Raw genomic sequence first — 22,753 nt, forward strand, 5'->3', positions numbered from 1 at the left:
GCAGCAGCCAACCAGAACAGAAGATAAGCCTGACGAGGAGCTGTGCAACTGCAACAGTGACCCAACCTGGGCTGGATTTGCAGCCAGGCTTTCATGAGCCCTGTTAAACGTATTTTGGTTGCACCAGACTCAGTCATGGTGCCTAATTCTACAGACATCCCAGACAAAGGAACCATCCAGCTTAATAATGCAGGAGACTGCAATTTATGAATGATGAGTGATAAGACAAGCCCTGATCTGACTCTTCTGGACTTCCAGCAAAAGGCAGCTGGATGTTGCTTTTTACACCTCTGCACCTTGTCCCTTTGCTGTCTGCCTGCCTTGCCTGACGCCCATCCCTCAGCTCAGCTCAACTCTTCCCAGCCTCCTTCAGCCCTGCAGCAGAGCAGCTCTGCAGCCCACACAGCCGCAGCCATGAGGAGTGGGGTCACAGCAGCAGGGCTCCATGCTGCTGTCCTAGAGGTGCACCCAGACATGCTCTGCCCTGCCCCTGTCCAGCCCTGGGGAAACATAGGAGCACACGGGAAGGTGCCAGTGTTTTAAATTCAACCATCAGCCTGGCCTACTGAATCCCATCACTAAACTGCCTGTAATCGCCCTCTCTGGTCCCTGTCCTCCTCCTCCTTCTCCTCATAATTTGCTGCCTGCCTGCAAACCTCCTTCTTTCACTCAGTGGCATCCTTAGGCTTGCTTCAGCACTCATTTACAACACCATCCAACTGCCAACTTTGATTAAAATCAAACTCAGAAGTCATAAGGCGTGGTGGACTTGCAGATGTGCTCATGTGCAGCACGACAGTGTAGCCACACAGCAGTTATTTGTAAAGAGAAATAAAGCTAAAAATTACCTTCACCAGAAAAGAGCATCACCACTCCAGCGAGGCTGGGGAGCCAGGAGATGATTTGGTGATGTGGCAAAGTGAGATCTCTGAGGACTTTTATTAGGCTGTGCTGGGGTAGAATCAGCCAAGGAGCACCTAAGGGTGTGTATGCATACACACGTTTTTCCTGTAAAGAATGCATTTCTGTTTCCTTATTCTCTGTTTTCTAGGGCACCTTATCTCTGTGCTAAAAAAGAAGGTGTGCCATTACGTACTTACCTGTAAATACTCATATTTACTCATATGCTCATGAGGACACACCTGCGTCTATGCATAATAGAAATTATCTCAGGCTGTTACAGAGTACTTCCACATTTTTAACCATTGCCCTGTTCCAAAGCCATGTTCAGCAAGGGCAAGACAGTCGTCTTGAGGAAAAGATAGCAGTGGTATAGGCTGCTGCAGCACAAATACGTGGAATTACATGTTAGACACTTCCTTTCTTTGTGACATTAGTACCCAGCAGCATGCTGTGACTTCTTTTCCTTCGCTTGCTAAGCTTAAGGCATGACATATTTAAAGCACTATGGGAAATCAAACCAGCTCTGCCTTGAATCACAGCTGAGGTCTGTCATTGCACCCCAGGAAGATTCCCTACAAGTACCAACGTCAGATAGGAAAGAAACGAAAGACAGATTTTACTAGCAGGCATCTGGTATTTCCTGATAGCAGTGGAGTGCGGAAACTCTAGACTGACCTGCAAGTGCTGAAAAAATGGTTTCTCTGCTCGTTTATGTTGCCAGGGCTGCCTTCTGCTGATCAATCCATAAGAGATGTCCAGAGGGCCTGCAGGCTTTGAAAGTATGGCTTGCTCATTTGAGAAAGCTCTTAGTTGAATGATGGCTGAGAACATCAGCAGTGACAGCACTAGTGTCTTAGGCAGCTGCCTCATCATCTTGGTGCTGACAACACCAGGTTCAACCAAACCATATGGTAATTATCGGGCTGGCTTCCAGAAGGTATCAGAAAGAAATGTGTAAGAGAAAAGAAAATAGGAGGCAGGAGCCTGTGATAATGCACCTTGATTGCTTTTTCTTGAGCCTCCTGTAGCACAAGTGCAGAGGCACTTTCAAGCTGTGACTGGGAGCAACTCGGGAAGAGCAAGGAGACAGAATCACAGAATCACAGAACGGCCATGGCTGGAAGGGACCTCAAGAATCATGAATCTCCAACCCTCCTGCCACATGCAGGGCCACCAACCTCCACATTTAATGCTAGACCAGGCTGCCCAGGGCCCCATCCAACCTGGCCTTGAACACCTCCAGGGATGGACAGGGCATCCACAATCTCTCTAGGCAGCTGTTCCAGCACCTCACCACTCTCTCGGTAAAGAACTTCCCCCTGACATCCAAACTAAATCTTCCCTCCCTCAACTTCAAACCATTTCCCCTTGTCCTGCTGTTATCTGCCCTTTCCAAGAGTTGATTCCCCTCCTGTTTGTAGGCTCCCTTTAGGTACTGAAGGCTGCAATGAGCTCACTCCGCAGCCTTCTCTTCTCCAGGCTGAACAAGCCCAGCTCCCTCAGCCTGTTTTTATAGGGGAGGTGCTCCAGTCCCCTGATCATCTTTGTGGCCCTCCTCCAGACCCTCTCCAACAGCTCCCTGTCTTTCTTGTACTGGGGGCTCCAGACTCGGACACAGTACTGCAGATGGGGCCTCACAAGAGCAGAGCAGAGAGGGACAATCACCTCCCTGTCCCTGCTGGCCACCCCTCTGCTGATGGAGCCCAGGATCTCATTTGCCTTCTGAGCCACAAGGGCACACTGCTGGCTCATGTTCAGTTTTTCGTCTACCAAGACCCCCAGGTCCTTCTCCACAGGGCTGCTCTCAAGGACCTCTCCTTCCAGTCTGTAGGGATGCTTGGGATTCCTCCGGCCCAAGTGCAAAACTCTGCACTTTGCCGTGTTGAACCTCATGAGGTTCACCTGGGCCCACCTTTCCAGCCTCTTGAATGGCATCCCGTCCTTCAACCGTGTCAACCACACCACTCAGCTTGGTGTCGTCAGCAAATTGCTGAGGGTGCACTCGATTCCGTCATCGATGTCATTGATAAAGATGTTAAAGAGCACCGGTCCCAAGACAGACCCCTGGGGGACGCCGCTCGTTACCAGCCTCCACCTGGACATGGAGCCATTGATGACCACCCTCTGTCTGCGGCCTTTCAACCAGTTTCTTATCCATCGAGTGGTCCACCCATCAAATCCACATCCCTCCAATTTGGAGATAAGGATGTGGTGGGGGACCATGTCAAAGGCCTGATGCATAGTCCTGAGCTCCTTGTCGTGCCAGATAAACAAAACTCCTCTGTCCCAAGCAGGTTGGACTGTACAGATTCAAGACTGCTCCCCGGGAAGGCACACTATTTCATGTTTTAAAGTGAGTCCACAATGACTCACTGACGGCAGCATGCATTCTCTTCCTATTTCGCCTCTGTCAGCACAGCATCACTGAGATCACGTCCTGCTGCTTTTCATAGAATCACTGAATCACAGAGGTTGGAAAAGACCGCTACGATCAGCCAGTCCAGCTCCAACCCACCTCATCGCGCGCACTGTTTATGTCCCTCAGTGCCACATCTCCGCGGGACTTGAAAGCAGCGTGGTGACCGCACCACGTCCCCGGGCAGCCCGCGCCAACGCATCGCCGTTCGTGACATCCAACCTGAACGTCCCCCGGTGCAACCTGAGCCCTCTCCCCCTATAACCACCGCTGTTACCCGGGAGAAGACACGCTGTCCCGCCGGGGACAGCGGGACCCCGGCGCGGGACCGGCGCCCGCCGGCCAACACCGCCCCCCGCGGGTCGCGGGGATGCGCGGAGGCAAAGACTGCGGGCGGGACGCGGGGCCCGGAGCCGCCCCCAGCGGGCGGAGCCATCGCCGCCCCCGCCCCGACCCCATCCCGTCCCCGGCGGCGGCGCGGGGCGCGCGGCGGTCCCCGTCACCGCGGCGGCATGAAGGAGCCGGCGCTGCCCGGCACCTCGCTGCAGCGGGCCTGCCGCCTCCTCGTCGCCTTCTGCGCGCTGCACCTCTCGGCCACGCTGCTCTACTACCTGGTGGGCAGCTCCCTGACTCCGCCGCGCAGCCCCGAGCCGCCGCCGCGCCGCCCGCCGCCCGCCAACCTCTCGCTGCCGCCCTCCCGTCCGCCGCCGTCCGCCGCCCGGCCCCGACCCCGGCCCGTCTCGGCGCAGTCCAACACCCGCCCGGATTCGGCGCCGCCTGGTCTGTGCCCCGACCCATCCCCGCTGCTCGGTGAGTGCCGCCCCCCGCCCCTCCGCGAGCCGTGACAGCGCAGCCCGGGAGCCTCTCGAGGACGCGGCCCCTACGGCTCGAGAGCGCGCCGGACGGGCGGACGGGTGGGGGCTGCCCCGGGCGCGGCACCGCTTCCTGCGCCCGACCCCCCCCCGGGTTCTGCTGCGCCGCCGCTGCGTTGCGCATCCTCCGCTTTCCCCGAGGCTCCGCCGCGCGCAGCGCTCGGTTCTCGGAGGGAGCGGAGGGGCTGCGCGTGGGGCGGGGGGTCCGAGCGGCGCTTCCCCGCGCGGTGGGACCCGCGGTGCGGCGTTCCGATACGTGGCGTCCCGCCGCTTGTGCCTCTGCACATGGAGGGGTGGGCAGCGCCGCGCCCCGCCGAGCGCTTATGGGATCGCAGCGGGTAGAAGAGACTTTCGAGAAGTTCCCTGTGGTTTTCTGTTAGCGAAACCGTCGCTGAAATTCGGAGTTTCACTCGGTGCTCGCTGGTCAGCTGCATCGATGCATCTGAATAGCAAATGACGGGGTTGTTTCGGGAAGGCGGTTTTGAGGTCGTTAAAAGGGACTGTGTTGTTGTTAGTTTTTGGTGTTTTTTTTTTTTTTTCTTTTTCCTGCTGATTTTGATTCGTGTCTTTCACTTTTCCCCTTCAATCGCTTTGTGCTGAGAGTGGCCATGCAGTCAGGCCGCACACGGGGGTGTGCTGCCCCTTCGAAGTGATTTGATCTGAACGATCCTCACTCGCCCTGATCCTCCCAGTGCTGGGAGCTGGGAGAATTGCTGTCCCCAGGACTCAGACCATTGTCTGATCGGTGTCTGGATGGTCAGCTGAATGCACAGGGTCACTGTTCCCATACCTGTTCCAGAAATGTGGAGGTGTGGCTCTGAGGGACATAGTGGGCATGGTGCTGATGGGTCAGTGGTTACACTATTGTGATAGAACGATTCTGTGATCCTACACCATCTCTGTGTTCCTTTCAGTGCAACACATGCATCATGCAAGAGGCCTGCTAAGGCTGTGGGCAGTGTTTGTTTGCAGTTGTTCAGAGCTGTAGGGTCCTTGTAGTGCAGGATCCAATGGTTTCCAGCAGCCCCAGTTCCAGGGGTGTGCTCAGGTGTAGGCATGACACCCATGTGGCTCTCAGGTCTGCAGCCAGCATGTTACTGAGGAACCCAACTGCTCTGCAGTATTGCATTTATGATTGCTACTTTCATGTTCTGGATCTGGCAGCAAATCACGTTTGTAAAACTGCCCTGCTGTGCCTCATATTGGTCGGAGTTCTGTGTTCTGATAATCTGCTCCGTCTCTTTGATCAGCATGGCACTGAATGGTGTCCTGTCCACAGGCATTTCTCATCTTCTTGGCATCCCCAGCTTCCCAAAGCCGTAGTGCACTGCTCTGACGTGAGCTGGTGGCTTTGTGGCCTCATTCCTCCAGCACCACCTTCTTGGATTTCCTCTTCTTTCTCTTCTCTCCTTCACTGGACAACATGTGATGAATCATGCAGGGTAAGTGTGACCGAGCTGCTTGGCCTTTCTGAGCAGCCAGAGACACACTGCTGCCAGTGGCCTGGGGGCTTCTCTCTGATGATGCTCAGGATGAGAACCCAACAGTCCCTGCTGTCTGGCCACCGGGCAAACGCATGACCTGAATGAAGTGTAATCTCTGAGAGAGCCTGCTGAATTTGATACGCCCTTATGGTTCACTTCCCATTATTTGTAACTTGAAAGAATAAACCAGGGCTGGGAAAGTAATGCTGTAAGTCAAATTTGGATTAGACGTTCCCAAAGTGTTTTGGATTTATGCTGCAGCTGAGAGCTGCCTGTGAGAAGCCGAAAGGCAAAAGGAAATCCGTCTCTGTTCTGGAGGTGATCGTTCCCCCAAACTGGTGTGTTCTTCATCAGAGTGTTCTTTATCCAGAATAACATTATTTCAAAAAGAATATAAATGCTGTTCAGTAGGACTAGTCTGTGTGGGCTGACATGCCTTCAAAAAAAGTTAAATGATTTCTTGTCTTACCTTGAGGCCTTTGTTTCAGTGCTGGTGCTGTTGTCATGTAGGATGGAGCGAGGAAGGGGCCAGCTGCTTTGTCACCTCGCAGAAGAGCTCATCCAGAAGCAGCGCTTGCTTATCTTTTGGTGCCAGATGCCTGCAGAGCAGGCTCTCGCAGGCAGGCCTCTTGGTGTCTCAGGGATGTCGTTTTCAAGTCCTGCCTGGCCCAGAGCACGTGTTGTTTACGGAGCTGTTTTTTGCCTCCAGCTGTCACCTGGGCCCTTTCTGGCCACAATTAGATACCAGGTGTGGTTGGCAGAGGGGTGGCAGGGAAAGAGGTGTCACTTGCAGCCCTGGGAGCAGAGACAACCCAGGAGCCCCGAGCGTGCCGTGCCGTAGAGCAACGTCTTGCTCCATGGCTTTCTGCCCCTGATGTAAGTTTAGAAGACACGACAGCACCACGCGGAAGCAATTATGCAGTATTGACGACAGAGAGACAGAAATTCCAGCTGTTTCAGTCAGCATTCTGGGCAAAAATAAGGGTGCTTCCCACCATCAGCAGGGCACCTCTGTGAGCAGCAGGGCCAGGGGGAAGGAGCGTGGGAGCAGCTGCTGGCCCTGGGAGCAGCCGGATTGCAGCACAGCCTGCTGCTGCAAGCGGTGCGTCAGCCCTGTGTCTGTGGGTGATGCAGATAGAGGATGCCAGCAGAACCCCTTCCACAGCTGAGTGTGGAAGCCTGTGGGTGGATATTCTGCATTTCCAGGTGCCGGCAGTGCCAGTTGCCACGCAGCAAGCCTGGCTAGGCTCCATCCGGCATGCACTGATGCCTGGCTCCCACCAGCTGGGGCAACAGAGGCAGCCAGGGAAGCTCCGTGTGGAGCAGGGCTGTGCCTCTGAGCCAGCATGGAGCAGTTGGATGTCCTTAGCCTGGTGTCGCTTTGGGGAATGGTTTGGATTGTTTCTTAGGCTGGAAAGGTCTTGGGAGGGTGGTCCTCCTCATTCTGGGGACGTGGCACAGCAACTGGGGTGCGCAGGCGAGGTGAGGAGACTTTCCATTTTGTGCATCCTGTGTTTTGTAACGTGCTCATTTCCCTGCCAGCACAGATCTGGGGCAAGAGTAAGTTTTCTTGGAAACAGGGCCAAGTTATGCTTGGAAAGAGGCAGAGACTTGCAGCTTCCCAAGCTACATTTGGATCAAGCTCGCCTGAGTCCTCAGTTCCTGGCCCAGCCTGGAGCTCCGAGGCTTTGTGGGTTGGAGGGGCTTTGTGGTCCTCTAGGCAGCCACCTCCTCCTCAGTGCAGAGAGAAGTGGCCACTGGAGCTGCAGCAACTTTTCCAGCTGCCTCCCAGCAATGCTTGTTCTCCAGAGCTCAGGGCAGCCCCAGGCCCTGCAGCTGTCTGCTCCTCTCATCTCACCTTGCCCTGCCAGCCAGCCTGCCTTCCTCCCTCCTTGGGGCTCCAGATGCAGCCAGGCTGAAGGGCGCAGGGCAGGGCTACAGGGCTGGGACAGGAGCTGCTGCTGGCCCCATCTGTCAGGGAGGTCTCTGGTCCGTCCGTCTGTGCTCATGCGTCTTGCATCAGGGTGGGGTTTTCCTGGCAGAGGCAGATCAGTTTTTTTTTTTTCCTGATTGAGGCAGCCGGGGAAGTCTCTCTGCTTGTTTGTTTAGAGTTTGCAGTTCAAGGGTCTGGAATTTAATTTTGCAGTGGCAGCCCGCAGCGAGTGCCAGTGCGAGTGAGGCCGATCGCGTGCGGGCTGCCCTGCTCAGGGGAGGGGTGCACAGCCACTGCACGGAGTGTGTGCTGGGTTGTGGCCATCGCTGAGGACTTTGCTTCTCTTCCCCTGGTGGAAAAGGCAATATTTTTCGTTATTTAAAGACATTACGCCAGTGAGAGACCTTGTGTCAGAGTAGGTGTCATTTGTTGCTGGGTTCGTAACTTTTGCTCCGAATAACTGTTGCAGTTAGTTGGTCCTATAAACCCGCTGCTGCCAACGTGCGTGGCAATCCCTTGTATTTTTCAGCCCATTTCCTCCTGGGTGGACGGGTGAGGGCACGTGCTGAGGTTCCAGGCTCAGCTGGTGCTGAGGCACCAGCAGAGCTGACTTCTGCGAGGGGACACTCTGCGAGAAGAGGCTGGTTGAAGGAAGCAAATCCTGCAGGTTGGGAAGCAGTTCTCACTTCCACCCTCCCCCCCCCTCCTCCCAGCACATCTGCAGACAGATTTGATGCTGTCCCTGGCAGAAGGAGCAGGCTTGCACCCATCCGTGGTCTGCTCCCCTGTGCTGTGGGACAGAGCCAGCGCCTGCCCTGTGGGTCTGGGGTCTGCAGTGCCCTCTGCTCCCCTGCCTGCGGCTGAGGCTTGGCCCAGCTTTCTGGGGTGGGGCTCATTTTGTTTTTCCCAGCAAGGAATGGGTTGGCGCGGTCAGCAGCTCTTCCCTTTTCTGTTCAGGCCCTGCAAAGAGGCTTTTTTGTTTCTCTGCGCGAGTGCTGCTTCCTTTTTCCAGCTTTCCTCCTGCACGGGCTCGCCTGCCCTGGCAGCACATGCGTGCACGTGTCTCGGCAGCGGCAGAGCGCGCGCTGCTTTCCGCCGGGGTGACAGAATCCTTCTCGCCCACCCACTGCGTGCAGCACGTTTCAAGCCTCCCTGCTAGGAACTTTTGTTTCCACTGTCTCTCCGAACTAAGCATCTGAGATCTGTGCCCACCCTGAATTGCATGGCTGAGCTATGCTGGTTTTTTTTTTTTTCCGGACGAGCCATTCGGCGCTGTCTGCAAACTGCAGGGCTGCTGCCCCCGTGCTCATCCTGCTGCATCCTGAGCCCTTTGGGGTTGCCTCCTCCTGCAGGCACCGGGGCAGCTCTGCAGGCTGTTGCTGCTCTAGTTTCCCCCACATTTCTGGCACTCGTGGCCCGGGGAGAGAGGTTAGGACAGCTGTTAGACTGATGACAGCATTAAGTTGAGCGGGTCGTGGTCTTTTGGTGCAAGGGTCCTGTGGCAGCCCTGTGGGTTAGCAGGGTGAGGACTGTTGAGGAGTTGTAGTGGCAGCCTGTACAGCTGCAGTTTTAGTGGTTGTGGCAAACGCGGCCATGTAGTGGTGGGGAATATGGAGATCAGTGAGGATACGTTGTGTTTTCGAGGTGCACTTGACCGCTTTGTTCCTTGCAGCTTTTTGCAAGCCTCACCTTTTGCTTCATTTGAAAACCTGCTTCCTGTTTGTATGAACCACACTGGCTCCTCTGCTGCCTGTGCCTGCGCAGGGCTTTTCCTGTGCACCTTTTGTCTGAAGCTGAGCAGAAATGTTTCAGTGAGAGACATTGGGGCGGAGGGAAGTGGGGGAGGGACGGGATGATGGCATAGCTGACTTCTTGTTTTGTTTTGTTTTTATCTCCCTCTCTTGCCCAACCATGGCTTCTTAAATCCTCCTTTAATGATCACTGAGCTGTTTGGATGCTAAGTGATGCTTCTGCATCTTCTGCCAACTTCTGGCAGTTGCTTATTCAAGTTTTCTAGGTGTTCTTTAGCTAAAAATGTACAGCAAGGCTGGAAATGAGGGTGCTGTGATGGAGCAGTGCAACTGTGAATCCCAAAGATGGTCACCTGCAAGCCCTGGGATATACATGCTGCTGGGGTCGCATGTCCACCCTGCTCTGTCACACGTGTGTGCCCTTTGGCTGAGACTCAACTCCCAGCAGTGACTCCATTGTCAGGCAGGCATCTGGAAGGGAAGCAGAAGAGACTGAAGGAAGAGAACCAGGCTGGAAAGTTGACACGGTGAGCACACCTAGGTGCAGCATTATCTGATCGGACAGCAGCCACAATAAACGTTGCGTGTTTTCCTGGCATGGTTCTTGCCCTGGGTCAGAGTCATTGGGCAACACTGGCCTCAGGGACGCTCACTGCCTAGATGGCCAAAGTGCAGCCAAAATGGTTTGAAACGAGACTGGAGCAGGGCTCTGCTCACCGCTGGAGGTGCAGTGTGTGTGTGCACCTTTGGTTTAGTGCTTGTCCCAGTAGCTAAGGAGTGGAGAGCATCATTTGGTGTGGGTGGCATTTTCCTGCTGCTCGCTGTCAGTGTGTGGCTTTGTGAGTTGCAGGCTTGTTTGTTACAGCCATTCCGTATTTGAAGATAACTCACCCAGACTTCTGTATTTTGCTCTTCCTACTGACACCAGCAAAGTGTATTGGCCAGGTGTTTTGCATCCCACTGACTTCAGAAGCAGCTGCCTCACTGCTAGAACAGCAAAAACTGTACTTGAGGAGCGCTCGCTGCCTTGGTTGTTGGGGCAGTGCTGACTGGAACGCGTACTATATTTAGAGCTGATTTCATTAAGATGAAAAAGGGAGTGCTACTGGTAATTTCTCATCAGCCTTTTTTCCAGCCTCCAAGCCTGCTAACTATCTCCTGCATCTAGCGCTCGTCATGACTGCGTTTTGTTGCCCATCCTTTCCTTTCTCCAGCCTGTTGGATGAGGTGAGGAAAGGCTCTCCTGCTCCAGGTGAGCCAAGGGAAGATCTGGTACCACTCAGCCAAGCCGTGCAGCCTTTGTCCCCCTGCTGCAACCCCCTGGGCACAGCTGCTGTGTGCTTGGCTGGGGAGCATGCTGCTGGTGGTGGGGCCATCACTGCTCTGCAGGAGGCACGGTGGGGTGTGATGCCTTGTAACCCGTGTCCCTCCTGCCCAGATTCCTCCCAACGCTGTGTCTCCCACTGCCACAGGGTCACCGTCGGGGGTCACCAGTGATAAATTGCCTTTCAGTGGAGAGCGGTGTGTTGTGGGGCTGCTGGAGTTGCGTGTTGGACCTGGAGTTTCTCCACTGCTGTGGCCCTGCGTGTGGCAGGGGGGTTGGAGATTCATGATCCTTGAGGTCCCTTCCAACCCTGGCAATTCTGTGATTCTGTGAACCCGGGAGCTGCTGTGTGTGTGCTGCAAGTGGTTCTGGGTTGTACGCTCTGGCTTTGGCACAGATTGATCTGGCGGTTTCAAAACTGCCACTGTTGAAACTGAGTGTGGGAACTGCCAACCTGCATGCAAATTCGGGTACATTTTTAATTTTATTTTTAACAAGGCATAAGTAATGGGCACAGTGGCAGAGCACTGAAAGTATCTGTAAGGAAAAAACAACAAAGGGGGGTTTTGTTTGCTGTGCACGTGGCCAGCTTCGGCGTTGTCTGCTCTGTCAGCAGGGGAGCAGGGCTGTGTCCCAAGTGCCTGGTTCTTGCACTGCATGATGTGAGGGCAGCTCTCCCCTTTCCCCCTCCCTCCTCCAAACCCCCAGGATACTGCTGAAGGGAGCATGGCCGTGTGGCTGCAGTGCAGACAGGAGGGTTTTTGGGAACCACCAAGCTTCCGTGGGTCCATTGGGGTCTGGCACCACAGGACTGAGCATTTGCAGGCTTGCCCTGAGTGCAGAGATGTGGTTGCTTCATGATGCAGTGGGCCCCAGCTTCACACCTGCACGCATCAGTGGGATTTCCTTTTGGATCCAAACCCGTGTTTAGAAGTAATAATGAATGCCTGCACATAAAGAATGTGTGCCCAGAGAAATAAATGGTGCGTGCCCGTCAGGACGTGCTAACTGGCTTTGTGCTGTGCCTTCCTTCCAGTTGGACCGCTGCGCGTGGAGTTCTCCCAGCCTGTGAACCTGGAGGAGGTGGCGAGCACAAACCCTGAGGTCAGGGAAGGAGGTCGTTTTGCTCCAAAGGACTGCAAGGCTCTGCAGAAAGTAGCAATCATCATCCCGTTCCGAAACCGAGAGGAGCATCTGAAGTACTGGCTCTATTACATGCACCCAATTCTTCAAAGGCAGCAGCTGGATTATGGGGTGTATGTCATCAACCAGGTAAGATGCTGAGGACGTGAGGCTTTTAACCCTTATGGCAGTGCCCCCTGGAACAGAGGAGTGGCTGCTCTATCCTGAGTGTCAGTGGGCTGATGGGCAGGGATAGAGATGCTGTAAAAACGAAGCTGAAGCACCACAAATGGAATATGAGCAATTTTTTCTTTGATGGTTTCGATGGAAAACGTGGGGTGTTTTGCTCCCATCCAGCCTGGCTTACCTTGAAGACGTTCTAGTTGTTCAGAAGGAAAAGACTTCCTAGTAGCACAACCGACTAGTGAAGTGTTCCTTTCTCACATCTGCCTCAGGAATTGCATGCGGTGATCTTTAAGGCGACCAGGCAGCATTAATACCTAATCCTGGGAATGGTGTAAAGGTGTAGGATTTCACTCACTTCTTTAAGCAGCTTTTGCTCACTTTAGTAACAGCACACAGAGTGTCAGGACGGACAAAACAAAGGTGCTGCAGTGCAGCAGGTAAGTGGTTGTCTTGGGGGGAAACAGCAGAAATGGAACAATTGGTAGAGTTCTGGGTTTTGGTGTGTTTTTTTCTTTTCCTTTTAGTGTCAGGGAGTCGTAGATCTTTCTTAAAGAGGAAAAAAAAGGGTACGTTTCACTCCAGAGCACAGTGGTGGTTAGATAATTGGGTGTTGGAAAGCTGAGGACATGTGGGCAGTCGTGTGGGCTGTGATGTGGCAGGGCAGCACGGCTCTGTTGATCTGCATGGGCAGCTCCCAGCACAGCTTCTCTCTCCAGTGGGTACTCCTGCCCTATTTGAGCCCATTTCACAGTACTGAGGAGCAACACGCTTCCTTATACGTACCTCCTGCAGTTTTTGGAACAGACAATGTATCTGGGTGCATTGGCCACCCCAGTCCCCCTGATCTGGCAGGTCTGCCCGGGACACGGCACTGCTCAGCTGTGAGGATGTGCTGGGATGGCAATCCCTGCAGTGGTCATCTCAGTGAGCCAGAGCCTGCCAGCAGCTTCCCTGGAACACTGGGAGGAGATGCTGGTGTGGTATATCTGGGGCTTGGAGAGCTCAGAAAGCAACCAGATCCCACGGTGCTGCACTGGTGTCATGGGGCTTGCACTGCCCTGCCTTATGGCTCATCGGATGCTGTGCCCGCGTGGCCGTCGGCGTTCTCTGAAGCAAACCTTTGCAGAGTGGCTTTAAGCAAATGTTCTTTTCAAATGCGTCCCTTGGGCAAAGCTGGAGTGGGAGCAACTTCTAGCACACTGAATGTGTGAATGCTGGACGCATCTGTGGTCAGACGTAGGTTAGCAAGGAAGGCTGTTGGATTTGCAAAGTAAACGCACTCCTTCTGCACGCCTCTAAAAAGTCATTCATGTTTGGGAGAGGCAGCAGAGTCAGCAGTAGTAAAAGTTCTGGATGTGTCTCTCAAGGGTGAGCAGGAACGTGGAATGGAGAGATTTGCAGAAAATGAGTTAATTCTGCCAGAATTACGGTAGGAAAATAGTCTTATTTCTCTGCTGTCTTGACAATTGCTTTTCTCTTTTTCTTGTCTGTCCTTCCCTTTGCATCTGCCCTCCTTTGTGTTTTTTTTTTTTTTTTTCTTTTTTTCCTTCTAGTGGGGAAATATTACCTTTACTTGTTAATCCTGTCTATAGCAAAGCAATCACTGAAGCAAGGAGAATTACTGTGTGATCTGATTCTTACACGCTGCCTACGTGCTCTTCTGTCCTCTGCATCTCATAAAAAGAAAGAGGAGCGCTTGAGCCCTGCTACTGCTGCACTGGTAATGTCAAACTTCTTCCTTTCGGAGCAATGCGTTTCTGTCTTGAGCCCGTTGTGTCTCTGCCACACTGGTCCTGTGTGCCTGAATGTGTCAGAGTTGGGTTTGGCTGAAGCCAGAGCAATGTTTCTGAGATGCCCACAGTGTGTAACAGGAGCCAGTGGAAAATGCGTATTACGCAAGCGCTGCAAAACCCAAACCTGACACCAGCTCCACTTATCCAACCATTTTGCACTGGCCTCCAGCATTTCCCTGTAGTATTCCAAAGAGTTTTCCCAAGAGTATGTGTGCGTGAAGGTGTGTGTGTCTGTGTGGGAGGGGGGCATTGTGCTCATCCATGTCATTTTGCAGTGTGCACCAGAGCTCCCCAGGTGTGGAGCACAGAGGGAGCAGTGCTTGGTTTTCCTGCGGCTGCTCTCTTCTTGTGCCCTGTGTTAGGGGTGCAGGAGTCTCCTGCAGAGGTGGATCATGCTGCTGTGGGAAGAGTGCACAGCACTTCAGAATAGCCCAACAGAGAAGCAGCAAGGGTTTTCTTGGTGTCTCCCCGCAGCCCTGGAAATCTATTTCCACCTGCTCAAAGAAGGCTGATGCGTGGATGCCCATGTGGACATCCTGTGCGTGTGGACCAAGTTTGGCTTGGAGGATCCCTGATTTGGCTGACAGCCTCCTGTTGGAGGTGATGGCTCTCTCCTAGCCTGCCAAAAACACGTCCTTGCCATTACCTGCCTCAGACTCATCAGGTTCAGAATTACATTGAAGGAGGTGCATCCCCAAGTCCTCTGCCCTGCTTTGTAACTGCAGCAAGTATCACAGAGCTGTCTCCTACCTTAGAGCACAAAGCAGGATGAAACTGGTGTGAAACTACCATTCAGATGGCACTCTGCTGGTTTGGAAGCCTCTTAGCACAAGCAGCAGTTCTGTACACCCCAGCTGATGTGACTGATACTGAAATAGGGTGGCAGTATCCTTAGGTGAGTTTGGCTGAGCAGATCAGGTCCAGCAAAGGTGAGCAATGGAAGTAACTAAACCTGGCTGCTGTTCTCCCAGGGCTGATCCTCTGCATGTGTGAGCAGCAGCCAGTGCTGGTCGGTGAGGTCGAGGCAGCTGGCCTCATGGATCAGTGTGACTGAGGACAAGTTTGTATGTACTGGCAGAGACACCGGGAGTAAAGCCACTGGTGCTGGGCACAAGTGATGGCTTCTGATGTGGGTTGAGTTCTGAGATGAGAAATCAGAGGGAGAAATTTGTCCAGGCAAAACTAGTTAGGAGAAACATGCTTGCAAAAGATGCAAACTGCATCTTTTCTTGTTAAAAGCCTGGGAAATAAGTGCAGGGGCTATGCTTGGAGCCTGTCTGCAGTGTTGGAGCAGCAGTCCTCCATCTGCTGCATGGCTCTTCAGGGCAATGCTTCTTGGCCAAAGGGTGTCCAAAGTGATCCTTTGCTATGTGGCAGAGAGCAGGAGCACCCATGGTTCATGGAGCTGCCAAGCGAGGCCAGAGTTGGCCGTTGCTTCTGTTCTGCTTCACCTGCTTTTCAATCGTGCCATGTCCTACACCACCTGCATGGGGCAGCTGCCTAGAAAGATCTCCCGTCACAAAGCTGGGAGTCAGAGTCAGAAACCTGCAAAACCGCTCAGAGTTTGGAGAGATTTGAATCCCACGGGCTGCAGGGATGCTGATGCTTCTGAATTGCCTTGGTTATGAGACAGCTTTCTCCAAAAAGCAAAACCTCTTGGGTGGTGTCAAGAGATGTGAGAATGCAGCTTCTGGTAGAATTATTAATCCCTGTGTATATCCCCTGGGTGAGTTAAAGGCCACCTGAAAGCAGGCTTAAATAAGGCTGAGCCTCTGCTGATCATAAAACCAATCTGGAACACTCTCTTTGCCTTGAAGTGGTGTGATGAGAAGAGCAGCCAAAGGGGATGAAATGAGCAAAGAAGCTCAGCTCCTGGTGCAGGAGAGCCCCCGAGCATTTCTTCTGAAGCCCAGCTTCTGGCGTGGCCCAAAACGTTCCCTGTGGGTCAGCTCTCCTGGCTACCCTGTGGCTGTGCCACTGCTGTGAGCCCCAGCTGCAGGGCTGGGTGTGCGTGGGCTCTGCAGCCCCTTTGCCCACCAAAAGCCTTCTGTTCCCACAGCTGTAGCCACTCCCTCTCCCCATCCCCTTTGTTCAGCTTTCCTCTGCCTCCCCGAGCTCAAGTTTTCACAGATCTTGCTTATGCATGATGGTGATCAGCTTCCCACCGCCTTGGTAAAGGCATGAGCCCTTTTATTTCAGGTGAGGGTGCTGAGAACCGGCTCAGATCCTCCCCCGCTGAACTTCACTCCTCTCTGTGAAGTCATTTAGGCCCCAGGCAGACAATGAAAGCTTTTGAAAGCTGTGGTTTGACACTTGCATGTTAAATCCTTCATTTGAAAGATAGATGTAACTGTTTTATGGTTAAATTGTTGGCTTTCAGGCTGCAGAGCCATTAAGCATTTCGGATTAATCAGTTTCCAAACAGATTATTTATTAACCAAGCAGAGCCATTCAAGAGAGGAGGTAAATGTGATGCTTGAGGCTGCTCTCTTGAGTTTTATCTGTCCTTGATTTGTGTCCCACACCAGACTCGTAGAAGGGTGGGGAGCTGGTTTGCATGCTCTCATGCATGCATGCACATGCTGCTGGAGCCAGGCATGGCAGGCAATCCTTTCTTGACGTTGCTTGAAGCTGTGGAGAGGGGGGAGGTTGGATGTGGTAGAGCGGGGAGGGGCTGGCAGTTTGGGTTTTGGCTGCAGTCTCTTTTCAGCATTGCCTCGTGCTGTTCCCTGCACAGGGCTTGGGCTTGGTGCTGCTGTCAGGGCTCTGGGCCTCCACTGTCCCTGTGCACGTGGGTACAGCCCCACTGCTGGACCTGAGAGCATCCCCACTGACTTGCTGGCCACATCTGTGCAGCACTGTGAGTGCTGCAAAATGCCTCAAGTGCAGAAGGTTGGGCCCGCTTCTCTGACCAGCTGGGACCAGATCAGTGCCACCTCCCAGCAGTGCCAAAGTCCCGTGAACCCCACGACAGGTAGGAGACTGCTGGTTTCCACTGGTTAATTCAGTGTTTATTTGTTTTAAACCAGGATGGAGATGAAGAATTTAACCGCGCTAAACTGCTGAATGTAGGATTCATGGAGGCTTTGAAGGAGTATGACTACGAGTGCTTTGTGTTTAGTGACGTAGACCTGATCCCAATGGATGACAGGAACACCTACAAGTGCTACAGCCAACCAAGGCACCTTTCTGTCTCCATGGATAAATTCGGATTTAGGTGAGATGCCTTTTGGAGGGACATTTCCTTCCTAACACTGCCGCGATCATTGTAGGCTGGGTGCAGCGTTGCGCATCCCCACCTACCAGTGAAAACCTGGGAAAACACATCTGGAAAATTCTTCTGTGGCACACATGTCCCTGCAGAGAGTGGGTGGCTTGGAGCAGGGAGTGAGGCAGAGCCATCTGCTGCCACACACAGTGGCTGAGCAGCCAGACACAGGGCTGGGAGGAACGGGTAGACTGGTGTCCCGCAGCTGCCCATGTCCCTTCTTGTGTTTCAGAGTGTCAGATGGCTCTTGTTTCTGCCCAGCCTGGAAAGTGAGGCATTCTCATACAGTGAGGACCATGCGTGGTGGCTAGAAAAGGCTGTCAGGTGTTATTTGGAGAGCAAAATGAAGTATTTTTGGCTGTTCCACTTCAGACCACAAAGGGACCTGCCTTGGTGTCTGGGGGCAGAACCAAACTTGAGTGCCTGCCAGCACATGTGTTGCTCAGGCTGCTGTCAACACAGCTGTGGCTTTTCTTTCCTTTCTTTTTTCCATGCCAGATCTCCACGTGGGAGTGTAAAAACTCACCTATTAAGTGAGCACGGGGTTCGGCCCCACATGGCCAGCCTATCTCTGCCCAGACCCACACCCTGCCCAGTGCAGCACTGTCCGCAGTCCTGTGGTTTCTCCTTGCAGCCAGGTGGAGCAGAAAGGCCCCAAGACTTCTGCTTGCTAAAGCAGACAAGATCTGGGTCCCAGTGGGTCTCGCTGGTGGGTTGGTGGCTGGACCATAGGCTGGGGTAAACGTCACTGCAACCCCTAATGGTGCGTTCTCCTTAATTCCAGGTTACCCTACAATCAGTATTTTGGAGGTGTGTCTGCCTTGAGCAAAGAACAATTCACAAAAATCAATGGGTTCCCAAACAATTACTGGGGCTGGGGCGGCGAAGACGATGACATTTACAACAGGTAAAGAGTGGCCACCTTGCAGCTGGAGCACCTTCACCCATCAGGACCTGCCTTCAGGGGAGCTAGGGGTGCATGGTGGGAGGGGCAGGAGAAGATCATCACCCACACAACCCATTCCAAGGCTCTGCAGGTGGCAGCCTGCCAGTGCATCTCTTTTTGCCCGGGATGGATTCGTCTGTCAGGTTTTAAGGAGCTCTAAACAATGCTGGAAGTCTTTGCTTCCCATTAGGAGGAAGGCTGAGCAATGCCCAGAATTGCAGATGAAGGAGGATGTCTTAGTACAGGCCAGGCTGGGCCCAGTTCTACCTGAAGGTGAAGGCAGGGGATGTCTGTGGGGTTGCTACCTTTGTTCCCAGGAAGATGGGGCAATCACTTTGAGATATAATCGTGGGAACTCAGATTTGAGAAGCTTTTGACTGCAAGATACGCCCTGCGTGGTCCTTTCTTTGGGCTTTCCAAACTCTCCTGACCTTCAAGGAGAGCTTCCTTAAACGAAAGTGCTGAGGATCTGCAGCTGTCTAGTAAACCAAAGAAGGTGGAATCGTGTCTTTTGAGGCACTTGGCTTTCTAGGGGTGGGAAGACCGATACAAAAACAAAAAAACACACAGAGAGATCCAGAAAGGAAGAAGTCAAGCATGTTCCCAGCATTGGCATCCGTGATGTGCACGTGCCTTGTATAGAGCACACCAGTTTGATGGGCTGTCCCCTCTTCGTGTGGTTTCACCACCACTCAGTTCAGTTTCTACCGGCGCAGCACTTCAGCTTCCACATCTTGAAAAATGCATGCTCGTCTGGCTGTCGCCCAGATAGTTAAAAACTGGATGCCTCCCATTCAAATTCCAGGCTAAAGCACGGGAGCGAGGTCGGCACCGATGCTGGCAGCGCTGCCTGGGATGGGGTGGGTGAGCAGGTGCCTGGTGCTAGCAGGGTCGTCCGCATTCCCATTGCCGATGCAGTTGTGTGTTAACGAGCTGCAAACACGTCAGCCCTCAGCAGCAATGAAAAGCAGGCAGTGGATGTCACTGGGAGGTGCTGGAACAGCCCTTCTCTGACCCCTTGTCACTTTAACTTGCTTGCTTTTGGCAGGCTGGTGTTCAAAGGCATGGGCATATCTCGGCCGGATGCCGTCATTGGGAAATGCAGAATGATTCGCCACTCGCGTGATCGGAAGAACGAACCCAACCCGGAGAGGTGCGTGTCCCGAGCGTGCCCCGTTCCCACACCGTGCAAAGCTCCCCTCTGTAAGCCCGGGCGCACCGTGAACAAGCTGCGAGCGATTGTTAGCAGCACGGCTGGGGGGAGGAGCAGCCCTCCCTTTTCCTGAACGGAGAGCGTGGTGACTTTGCCCGTGGGCTGACGGAACAAACTGACACCCACCGCTGCTCCCCGGAGCGGGGACTGCCCGAAGGCGAAAAGAAACGGGAGCTGGGGGGGGGGATCGCTGAAAGGCTTTTGTTTGCTTTTCCCTTCCGCAGGTTTGACCGAATCGCTCACACCAGGGAGACGATGAGCTCTGATGGCCTGAACTCGCTCTCCTACGAGGTGCTAAGGACTGACAGGTTCCCTCTGTACACGAGGATCACAGTGGCTATCGGGGCGCCCGGCAGCTGACACTGCCGGCACGGCGGAGACCTCGGCACGGTGCCCCGGACCGCAGATTCTTTGTGTCATCGTGTTTTGGAAAGGTTGTGATGAACAACACGGAGGTCTCTCTGCTTGTCAGAGCCTCTCCAGACGGGCTGGACAACTGCTTTTTTTGCCGTTGGTTGTTTTTATAACTTCACCTCCATTGTTTTATAAGTTCAGAGGCTGTACAAAACAGTTGTAAATACTTCTTTTCGCCAGAAAATGCTGAATCTGATCTGCCAGAGTGCTCCCCGTGTTCAGTCATTGCTGGTCCCGGGTTTACCAACTCCAGCTGTGGTGCACCAGCAGTGACTGCCCACCATAGGGCTTTTTAAATTGGGTGGATGAAAACATTCCTTTTAATTCATTCCTTGGTTTATATTTTATGAAGGACTGTAAAACGCTGCTAAAATTGTACAAGTTTACTCATTTCATTAGATTGTTTTTTAAGAGAGACAAAATTACATGGGGTTTTTTGTTTTTGTTTTGTTTTGTTTTGTTTTTCCTAATAGTGACCAAAGCAAACTGTCTTCTCCACGTGCAGAGCACATTATGAATAACCAAGTGTGGATTCCGCGGATGTCACTATTTCTTTTGGTCTCAGAAGAGACTTCTGAGTGAGTTGAGGCAGAATGTGCCCTCAGAGAGCTCTGTGCATGGGCTGGGAGGCTGCACAGATGCGTGGCAGCTGGTTGTGACCCACAGCACCTGCTGGCTCCCCATAACCTGCCTGCTGGGTGTGATTTCTTTTTTTTTTTTTTTTTTTGCCAGAGCAGAGCAAGATCTCTTTGGTTGTTTGGTCATTTTAGTTTGCTTGTTTGTTTGTTTTTCCCAGAAAGAGAGGATGGGTTTAATTGCACAAGGAATTGATAGCCTTAAAATTTACAGACACTTTTACCAGTGGTAGGAAGTTGCCACGCTATTTAAACATGGTCTGAAAGTTCTTAAGAGCAACATTCTGCTTGCAAGGTCATGTGTAAAACTTGAATTCACTTATTACTTTTGTTGTTGTTGTAACTTTTTGATAACTTTTTAAAGTAATTTGTATATCGTAAGCGGTATATTTAATGCCAGATTAAAGCAGGGTGCAGCATAATGGCATACGCTTCGAGGCCTCCTTTATCTTCAGGCTGGTAGGTTCTCTGTGTCATAACATAAGAGAATTTGCTCTGATGTTTGCCCACGGGCTGCTGAGGTGCTGGCAGGACCCGTGCTGTGTTTGCTCAGAAGCCTGCTGAGAGGTTTGCTGTGCCAGGATTCCACGCAGCGCTGCGGGGAGGCAGGGAGCAGTGCTGCAGGGCACTGCTTTCTGCTGGGCATCTCTGCTCCCATCCACGGCCCTGGGAAAGCTTTGAGCACCGACGCCTCGGAGCTGCTTCCAGTGGTGTAAAGCTCTCTCTGCCAAAGCAGAAAACCTAATTCTTTCTGGTGAGTTCTTGCCCGCCAGCTCTGATCACAGCAATTTGCACTTCGTTGGCCTGTGCTGAAGGCTGTTGAAATCAGGGACACACAAGTACTGGGGATCATCTTCAGCACTGCCTTTTTTTTTTTTTTTTTCTTTCCCTTTTGACTTTTTTTCCTCTTCCTTTTTGGGGATTTAAGACCATTTAGGACCTGAAGGTTTTGCTGAACCCTTGCGCTACAGGGGTGGGATCCTGCAGGGCCAGGGGACAGTGCCTTGCTCTATTGTCTTGATGTTTCTTCCTAGCCAGCAGTGGCTCCAAAGATGCACAGACCATGCTTGCAGCAAGGTACCCAGCTGCCCTTCCAGAGCCACTTTGGAAACGTGCTCACCCCATGCACTCACACGTGGTTGCTGGGCAGACCTGCTGCACCAGCTGCGCTTAGCATGGCATGAGAGGGGGCTTGCAGGGTGCATTGAAGGAATGACCTTTTGGCCAGTCGAGGCTCTGATGCATGCAGATACAAGGGGGTGCAAGAATAGGATGTGTTGCAGAAGCCAGGCCAGATAGCCATCTGGCATAGCCGCAGACTGCACCACCAACAGATACAGGCAAGGGTGGTGGTTCTGACATTTTCTGAGCAGGCTGGGCCCTGCTCCCACAGGGCAGCTCAGCACCAAACCCCACTGAGCACCTCCTGGCAATCCAGGCTCTCTGACAGCATCTTGCTTTAGCCCCGAGCCTCTGTGCTCCAGAAAGCTGGAACCTGTGAGTGTGGAGGTAGCTGCCTGCACGCTGGCTATGCAAAGCACCCGCCTTCTGCATCCGAGTGTTCTGCTGGTTTTTGCTTGTTTGCCTTTCCTCTGATTATCTAGAGATTAGAAGAAGTTAGTGCAATGAGTTGTTGTTTTGCTGCATGCTGGAATCACAGAATATCGTGCAGGTGGTCCGAGCGCTTGCTTCTGGTGTCGCAACTGAAGCTGTCTGCAGATGTGCCTTGAAAGAGTGGACGAATGGGAACCAGGAAACCTGAAAATGGTTTCCAGCACACAGATGCTGGTAGAGCAGGGAACTGCCGCCTTCTTTCTCTCCCGACACAAATGCTGTGTCAAAGCTGGGGCTGCTGCTTGTTTGTTTCACCATTCGGGACCAACCCGTGGTATCCAACTCTTGTCCCTGCATAAGCTGTGCTCCTTCTTTCGGTGAAATGCTTTTGGTTCAGCCTGGCCCTGAAATTGTCCCTGTGGGCCTCTTCTACAAGCACTCATGTTTACACAGAACTCAGTTTTCACCTGTACTGGGTGGTTCTTCCCTTCCTGCAGCAAGACTCAAAGCAGCGCCGTGCATAGCAGTGGACAGCTGCAAGAAATAGCTGCAGAGGAAGCACCAATGCTCAGTTTCTTCGGTGTTGCTGTTTGCTTGCAGGGATGAGAGAGGGTCCCAGCGTGCAGCTTTTCCCCTGGATGTTACTTATGTACCAGACTGTTCACAGGTCTCCCGCAGATGGTTTTGCTTTTGCGTTTTTATCATTTATGTATAGCCAATGGATGTATGGGCCAATGTTCCTATTTTACTGCTGGTGTCAAATAAAGTGTTTTCGCTTACGATGTTTGGCAGTATTGCTCTGATGAAAGGGGCTGTCTGGGTGGGCTCAGGAGTGATGCAGGGTTGGGGAAGCTGCTGTGAGGCCTCACCTTGCTGCCTCGTGCATCGGTGGCAAAGGCAAGAAGTGGAGGGGAAACAAGTCCAACAAAAAAAGCTGTG

General features: G+C 53.0%; 1 protein-coding gene across 1 annotated transcript; it reads left to right on the forward strand.

Annotated features, from left to right (window-relative positions):
* The first annotated feature begins 3,768 nt into the window (after window positions 1-3,768).
* On the forward strand, window positions 3,769-22,606 carry B4GALT1 (beta-1,4-galactosyltransferase 1). The gene is made up of 6 exons (XM_031609570.2): window positions 3,769-4,129; window positions 11,720-11,955; window positions 16,814-17,001; window positions 17,837-17,959; window positions 19,047-19,151; window positions 19,436-22,606. The coding sequence occupies exons 1-6, from the start codon at window positions 3,832-3,834 to the stop codon at window positions 19,569-19,571; spliced, it is 1,086 nt and encodes a 361-aa protein (XP_031465430.2). The 5' UTR covers window positions 3,769-3,831; the 3' UTR covers window positions 19,572-22,606.
* The last annotated feature ends 147 nt before the right edge of the window (window positions 22,607-22,753 follow it).

Source organism: Phasianus colchicus, chromosome Z (genome assembly GCF_987193195.1).
Source record: "Phasianus colchicus chromosome Z, bPhaCol1.hap1.1, whole genome shotgun sequence".
Lineage (NCBI taxonomy): Eukaryota > Metazoa > Chordata > Aves > Galliformes > Phasianidae > Phasianus > Phasianus colchicus.